At 34.8% G+C, this 8,236-nt stretch overlaps 1 protein-coding gene across 1 annotated transcript; it reads left to right on the top strand.

Annotated features, from left to right (window-relative positions):
• Nucleotides 1-4,639: 4,639 nt before the first annotated feature.
• LOC140803874 (WRKY transcription factor 72A-like) lies at nt 4,640-6,533 on the top strand. The gene is made up of 3 exons (XM_073159727.1): nt 4,640-5,182; nt 5,282-5,395; nt 5,517-6,533. Exons 1-3 carry the CDS (start codon nt 4,667-4,669, stop codon nt 6,423-6,425), a joined length of 1,539 nt encoding a protein of 512 aa, XP_073015828.1. The 5' UTR covers nt 4,640-4,666; the 3' UTR covers nt 6,426-6,533.
• The last annotated feature ends 1,703 nt before the right edge of the window (nt 6,534-8,236 follow it).

Here is an 8,236-nt window from a genome sequence, read left to right as displayed (position 1 = left end):
CATATTCTCCAACATTTGACTGTCGGAAATTTGGAGGAAGCCCCTCTTCCAAAATGGCGAGGGAAAAAGGACTTCCTTTCTTGGGGGCTGCATCTCTGTTTCCCAATTGCTGCCTCAGCGTCCGTATTTCCCTCCACATCTCTTCCATCTCCGGATTCTCCTCACTTGGGCGGGGTCGCGTCTCCTCCACCCTACTCTGACTTCCCTGCACATTCTCCTCTCGCTCCTGGCGAGCGGTCTGATCTTCTGCAAACATAGACTCTTGATTCCTCTTCATGGCCTCATCCATTATCCGGGTGATAAATTGACCCAACTGTTCTAGGGTCAAGTTCCCCACATTCTCATTGGGACGGGGTTGCTCGACCCTTGTCTCGTGAAGGGGACTGCTCGGTTCTTGTCTCTTGACAAGGTTGTTCCTGTCTCGTCTCAAGATGCGGCTGTTCCTGTATTGTCTCAGCACGAGATGGTTCAGGTCCTCTCCGAGGACGTGATGATGCTAAGGTAGCTCTTCCACTCCCTCTCTTACCTACCATATCTACGTCTTAACTCAAACTTCCCACAGACGGCGCCAAGTGATACTCACGGGAAATTTAGGGTCCGATCCACGCAAGCGTCACTAATCCAGACACGGGCTTCAAAATTACCCTGGGCCTGAAATTACAAATAAGACCGTTAGGAGGGGGCCAGGAGGGTGTCCTGGCGTAGCCCCTCCGACACTCAAGTCAGAGACTGAGGATATATGAGGGGAGCAGCTAAGGGCGCTGCTGAAAACAATATAGTGAATTTTCTATCATACGCTCAAACCTGGTATTTATAGGAGAATACCTGGGCCCTTGATGGGCCTGTCTTCCATTTGGACTTGGGATGGGCCACGGGCTCCTAGGGCCGGATCTTGATGGGTTCATCCCTGGGGTATCAAAAACGTTCGATTCATATGAAGAAATCTCAAACACAAGCCTGGTTAGGTACGTTGCGTGTGTGTATCAAGATTTTAAAAAGCGTGAAGCGTCCCGAAGCGTGGATGTCAAGCTCGAAGCTTAAGCGAGATTAGCACGGGCTTAAGCTTGAAAAAACATTTTGAGTGAGTCTCATGTGAGACTGTCTCACGGATACTAATCTGTGAGACGGGTCAACCCTATCCATATTCACAATAAAAAGTAATATTCTCAGCATAAAAAATTATACTTTTTCATGGATGATCCAAATAAGATATCCGTCTCACAAATTTGACCCGTGAGACCGTCTCACACAAGTTTTTACCAAACATTTTTTATCTTTAGTGTAATTGTAATTATCTCAAATCAATAAATAGATAAAATAATACATAAATATGATAAATTTAAGTCTGATACATTAATTCTCATATTTATAAAAACATAAAAATCTCAAAATTATAATCTTTATTTGTTTTTGTAACTAGACTACATTAAAAATTGTTAAATATTTATCAAATCATTGTCAGACACGCTTAATCATAATTAAAATTAAAAAATAAACATCTAAATTATAAACATATTTTATTATTTAAAATAAAAAGACATACCTTCAAAATAAAAAATTTAAAAATAAACAGTTTGACCGCCTTAATTACGCTTAATTCGGTCAAACTGTAGTTTGACCGTTTTTTCCGAAGCGGGGCGTTTTTTTCGAGCTCCAAGCTTAAGCGCGCTTTTTAGAACACTATATATATATATATGTTGATACCCCATTGATGAGCCCATTACCCCTGGCCCATCCCTAGCCCAAATGGAAGACAGGCCCCATCAAGGGCCCAAGTATTTTTTTATAAATACCAGGTTTGAGTGTTAATTTATTCAGTCACTATATCGTTTTCAGCAGCACCCTTAGTTGCTCCCTCAATATATCCCCAGTCTCTGACTTGAGTGTCGGAGGGGCTACGCCAGAACACTCTCCTGGCCCCCTCCTAACGATCTTATTTGTGATTTCAGGCTCGGGACAATTTTGAAACCTGTTTCTGTACTAGTTACACTTGCTGGATTCGGACCCTAAATTTATCGTGAGTATCATAGATGATTAAATATTATATTAATTAATTAATTACTCTGCAGGTATATTTTTGTAATCACCATATAATATGATATTTGCACATCTATATCGTGTAGAATCGACAGTAGCCACATATATTTTAGTTATATAAATTGATATGTTGTCTTAAAGACTTAAACGTTGAAGTTGAATTCTTCAAGTTGTATTTTAAAAGTATATACGAGTTTGACAGTGAATGCGTATTTTATTTAAATTTGATTGCTATCGGAGCATTGACATTTTGTACAAGTGTGGTGGTGGATGAAGCCATTTAGTTTGAATTTGCAAGTCAAATACTGCAGCCACCCCTTTATATATAAAACAAAGATTATTACTATTCTATTTCAGATCATTAAAAAAAAAAAAACAAAGCGATTAAAATGGAGACTTCTTTACATAAATCTCTTCTCGATATCGGGGTGAAGGAAGAAGAGACCAAAGCTTCTAGCAGCGATGAAGAAAGTTTTCCATACGAGACCACTCTTCTTCAGGTACTTATTCGGTTGCGAATGAAACGATTTGTGTTGGATGCAATGAAATATATATATATTTTTGCGTCTTTGATCTATTGTAACAAATAGGTATTTTGGATGCTTGAACAAATCTAAGTACAATATATGTACTATGATACATACATAAATTTATATATGTATATTTTGAAGTTGATTGAAAGAGATTTTGATTTCATGCTGCAAAAAAAAAAAAAAAAATCAGTAAAAGAACATATTTATGTTATTGGAGCTGAAAATCGTATGAAGATGAAGATATATCTAAGTTTTTTTAATTATTATTGTTTCATCTTACATTAGGTTGGAGCTGGAAAAAGGGTTCAAAATGACGATGGATTAAAGCCGGGATCGCCTAATCTCAAGAATTTAATTCATAGCAAGCAGGTAAGAAAGCAATTATTTTACAACAAAATTTATTCATATTTTACACACACACACACACACACAAAAAAAATATATATATATATATATATATATATATATATATATATATATATATATATATATATATATTATATATTTGATGCTTAATTATAATATCAAAGAACACATAGCATATTTACATAATGTATTTTTTTCTATTCGCTTTGATATCTATTCCATAGAAATTGTGCGATCTAAATTATATATTTTTGAAATTTCATCAAAGAAAATAATATGAAACCGTGGTACGGAGAATAATTTAAAAAAAAAAGAAATATTAATATTCCATAGAAATTGTGCGATCTAAATTATATATTCTTGAAATTTCATCAAAGAAAATAATATGAAACCGGTACGGAGAATAATTTTTTTAAAAAAGAAATATTTGTGTATTAATATATCTCGAAGTCAGATTTATCGTCGGCAAAGATTTATACGAGAGCATCCAGAGTTAGACTACCAGTCATGCAAATTTATATATAACATTGTTAATTTCCACAGAAAATACACTAATTAAATTAAAACACATGCATAACTTTATATAACAATTTAAGTTTGACATAATTTAACCAAATTTCCTAGTCAATTTATTTTATTTGGAACTTCCTGTGTGCACCTTTGACCTTTTAATAAATATCAGATGCAATTTGATAATTAATAGACTCTATTAGTTAATGATAGGACGCCACTTTAAGCTCGCTTCTCATATGACTAATACTATTTTCTTATATATGGGTGCATTGGGGAGGACTGATTTGAAATTAAGGGATTTCGATTATAATTTTATTGTTACAATGAAAAATTGCATGAAATCTTAAATTCATATCGTATTTATTTATTATATATATATTTTTTGTGTTTGATGAAATCTTATGTCAATTGTAGGCAAAAACTTATGTGAGACGGTCTTACGGGTCGTATTTTATGAGACATATTTCTTATTTGGGTCATCCATGAAAAAATATTACTTTTTATGCTAAGAGTATTACTTTTTTATTGTGAATATCGGTAGGGTTGACCCGTCTCACAAATAAAGATTCGTGAGATCATCTCACAAGAGACCTATTCGTCCATTATATTGGTTAATCTTTTCATTGGAAGATAGGGAAAATTGCAAATTTGCGTGTTCGCAATTTTGTTTATTTATATTTCTGAATTTCAATATTAGTCGCTTTTTATTTTTCTTTGTTTGTTTGTTTTGTTTTGTTTTGTTTTTTTTTTTTTTTGCAATTTTATTTTTTTCCTTCATGACACTGATATGAAACCGATCGACATAGCACTGACGTTGACGTGATCAGTGACACATCAGAACTTCCACGGAAAAAGTATTAAAGTTGCCAAAATTGAAATTATACAAGATTAATAATGAAATTTAACGACATAGATGATTATAATGGCAAATAAACAAACATAAATTACCAAAATTGCAATTTTCTCATGTTGTTTCCCTAATTTTCCAATTTCTCTTTCTGATCCAAATATCATGAAAGCCCTCACTTTAAATATAAAAACTGAAGGTTTTGATATGATAGATGGAACAGAAAATGTTGTTCTATTAAAGGGAACAACTGGTAATATACATACCCGCAGCTTTCTTTTGTAATATTTTCAGAATTGAGAGCATGCAAAATATTAATTTGTAATTATAATGGTAGCAGATGGAGCAACTTCAGCAAGCCAAAGCTGAGATGGATGACGTTATGGAAGAGAATCAACGGCTCAGAATGTATTTGGATCGGATTCTGAAGGATTACAGGACCCTACAGAACCAATACAAAGAAGCGATTCAACAAGATGCTAAAAAAAGTGCTAATGCAGATTCTATTGCAAGTGATGATCAGCCCGAAGAATCTGAACTTGTATCCCTTTCCCTGGGAAGAAGTTCGAGTGAGATGATGAAAGACGGTCCCCGTAAAATGCCAATCAATGAAACAATACATCAAGAGCATAGTGAAGGTGATAAAGGATTGGCATTGGGATTGGAATGCAAGTTTGAAGTGGTGCCTATAGCATCGTCACAAGTTGAGTATCCCAGCCCTGAAAATAGCTTGGAAGAAGTGACGAAAGCAACGGGTGACACGACGACGTGGTCGCCTCATAAGTCGATGAAGAATTCGAGAGATGGCGGAGATGATGAGCTTTTGCAGCAGAATCACGCTAAACGAGCTAGGGTTTCTGTGCGATATAGATGCGATTTTCCAACAGTAAGATTAAATTCGGTTTTCCATGAGTTGTATACGTACGTAACATGTTTGCAATGTGTGTTGATAATTGAAATGTGTATTTGAATCATGCCAATATAGATGAATGATGGGTGCCAATGGAGAAAATATGGGCAAAAGATTTCTAAAGGGAACCCGTGCCCGCGAGCATACTATCGTTGCACGGTTGCACCATCTTGTCCCGTGAGAAAACAGGTAAATAAATGCAAGTTTGTCAATTGATCTATGTCATCTGTGTCCTATCATACTGAGTTATTGGTTTGCTCAAAATTCATGATTGTAATGTTAGAATTCACCCTTTGTTTTCGACATGAAGGTGCAAAGATGTGTCGAGGACATGTCCGTCTTGATCACGACATACGAAGGAACACATAACCATCCACTCCCGATCTCGGCAACTGCCATGGCTTCCACCACCTCAGCAGCAGTCTCCATGCTAATGTCTGGCTCGTCAGCCTCTGGATTAGGGCCGAGTTCCTCATCCATCACCACCACCTCCAACACGACGATGGCAAATCTCAATGGACTAAACTTCTATCTCCCAAATAACTCGAAATCAAAACCATTTTACATACCAAACACATCAATCTCATCTACCCCTTCATGTCCAACCATCACCCTCGATCTCACGTCTCCGTCGTCAACCTCATCATCTCACTTAAACCGACTAGCCAGCAACATTAATCCTACAAGATTTTCATCCACGAATCTAAATTTCAGCTCTTTGGAATCAAGCTCTCTTCCAGTTTCTTGGAATAATGGAACACTTGGCTACGAAAACAAAATCATTCAAACCCCGAACTCTTTGAGCTTTGGAACCCAAAATAATGAAACCCTTCACCATTATTTCATGCAAAAGAATATTAGAAACTCTAATATTCAACAATCTGATCACACACCAGACACCATTGCTGCTGCGACCAAAGCTATTACATCTGACCCTAGTTTCCAATCTGCATTAGCAGCTGCACTCACTTCACTGATTGGGTCGGGTTTAGCCGATGCCAGCTCATCAGGAACCCAAAATGGAAGCGAAAAAACTTGCCAGAATATCAAGAATAGCGAATTTTTTCCTATTCTATCGAGCTTTCCAGCTACGTCAAATGTAAATAATTCGATAAGTTCCCAGCCAGGAAGTTTGAGGTTTCTTTCACCTTCATTTCCATTCACAAATTCTCAGAGTAAATCAAACTCTCCAGGTGATGGCAGGGATCACATTGTTTAGTTTGAATGCATACGCTTTTTTTTTTTTCTTTTTTGAAAAAATTCTTGTTCTATATTTTTTGGCAGAATTGCAATTTTAATGTGTACAATAATTTTATGAATTTTACAATTTATGTCCCTTAATTTATGGTACAATTGTTTTTACCAAAATTTAAAAACAAATTAACTATACACTATATTCAAAATACTCATTATAGTTATTTATTTTTTTTAAAAAATAATAGATTAAATAAACTCTATTACTACTAAAATAATATTTTTAATTAAATTTTAATTTCTAATAATCACGTATATATAACCAAATATTAAATTTAAGATTTTAAAATAATAAATTATTTTTAAAAAATTCGAAAATCGGTTGAATCGGTCCGACTAGTTCTTGGCTAGTTCGAAAATCGGTTGAATCGGTCCGACAAGTTCTTGACCGTGCGGCTTCTGCTAGTGTTTCGGATCAGACCCATGATAGGTTCTTGATTAAACATGCTGAACCGGCTGTCTTTTTGAATTTGAAAATATTGCCATTATGATTGACATGTATATCTATATCTTTGCGGCCAATTCTTAAATGAATTTAGAGAAGATCCAGAATAACATTTTTACCCAAGAAAAACTGAATTTTGGTCTTGTATGTTTTTTGATAATTTTGATAATCTATATTATCAAATTTTTGTTTTAATTGGCTTTTTTTTTTTTGTATTTTATTATTTTTTTCTAACTTGACGCTTATGTAGTGATACATCAACGTACCAAATAAAAAAAAGTAAAATTGTCAAATTTTGAAATATATATTACTTACCAAGACTGGAAATCGCTATACATGACCAAAAATAAAAAATTTCACTTTTCTTTTGGAAACTTATTGAATAATATCTTATTGTTTTCACAGGTAATTAAGGCCTAAAATACTCTTAATAGTCGACCGGTCAAAGTAACTTTTTCAAATAGAAAATGTCGGTCAACGGTATTGGTTGTGTAACACGTAAATAAAGTATTTAAAAAAAGTAGCATGATAAGGGAATTATTAAATAATTGATGTCAAATAAAAGAAAATTGACAGTCAAATATTTTTGAATAATAATACTTTGTATAATTTCAAATTTCTGTATTTTTTTTTTATTTTATATGTCACCTACTTTGTTATTGACTATTGTAATTAAATTATTTTTTTTTGACACTGTCACCAACTTGTGATTAATCGTAGCTGTGATAGATGCAACTATGGATGGACGTATATATTTTATTTTCACTGCCTGATCATAATTATTTAATACTGTGGGGAAGTATGTTGAGGCACCGTTTTCTTACATGCAAGGCCTAGCCAAAGTTTTAAAATTTTGTTTCGACGTTTGAAACTGTTCTTGGGCTTTGCATGAATTAAGCCATCTATAGGGTATTATGTTTTTATACCTGTGTGTATATAACGCTGGATACCAAACCAATTTGGGGCAAACGGAGATAATCCTCCTTGTATATCCTTACAAACGGATCTTCCTCATCTTGATCGTCAAATCCGATCCACGATCAGAGATTGTGTTCCTCGCATGGATCGCACTAGAGAAGACAAATAATTTGTGCGTTGAGATTGTATCATCCAAATTTCCAAATTCGGAGTCGGTGGCAGCAGTACGTGGCACGGTTGTGGAGGAAAGCTAATGGCCGAAAAATTTCTCTTAATTTTCTCAAGGTGGCCGGGAGCTTCAAAGAATGGGAGGAGTAATTTTTGTGAATTTTGTGTGCAAATTCTCGAGTCATGTTTTATGCCTCCTTATGGTATATTTATAGAGCGCGATTCCTGATCTCATAAAAAATCCT

The sequence above is a fragment of the Primulina eburnea genome, chromosome 10, assembly GCF_022965805.1.
Source record: "Primulina eburnea isolate SZY01 chromosome 10, ASM2296580v1, whole genome shotgun sequence".
NCBI lineage: Eukaryota > Viridiplantae > Streptophyta > Magnoliopsida > Lamiales > Gesneriaceae > Primulina > Primulina eburnea.
The sequence above is the reverse complement of the archived record's forward strand: the minus strand, read 5'-3'. Positions and strand labels throughout refer to the sequence as shown.

Coding starts and splice junctions, on each gene's coding strand:
- LOC140803874 (XM_073159727.1), top strand. CDS start 4,667: ATGGATGACGTTATGGAAGAGAATCAACGGCTCAGAATGTATTTGGAT. Junction 5,183..5,281: donor ATAGATGCGATTTTCCAACA/GTAAGATTAAAT, acceptor ATGCCAATATAG/ATGAATGATGGGTGCCAATG. Junction 5,396..5,516: donor CTTGTCCCGTGAGAAAACAG/GTAAATAAATGC, acceptor TTCGACATGAAG/GTGCAAAGATGTGTCGAGGA.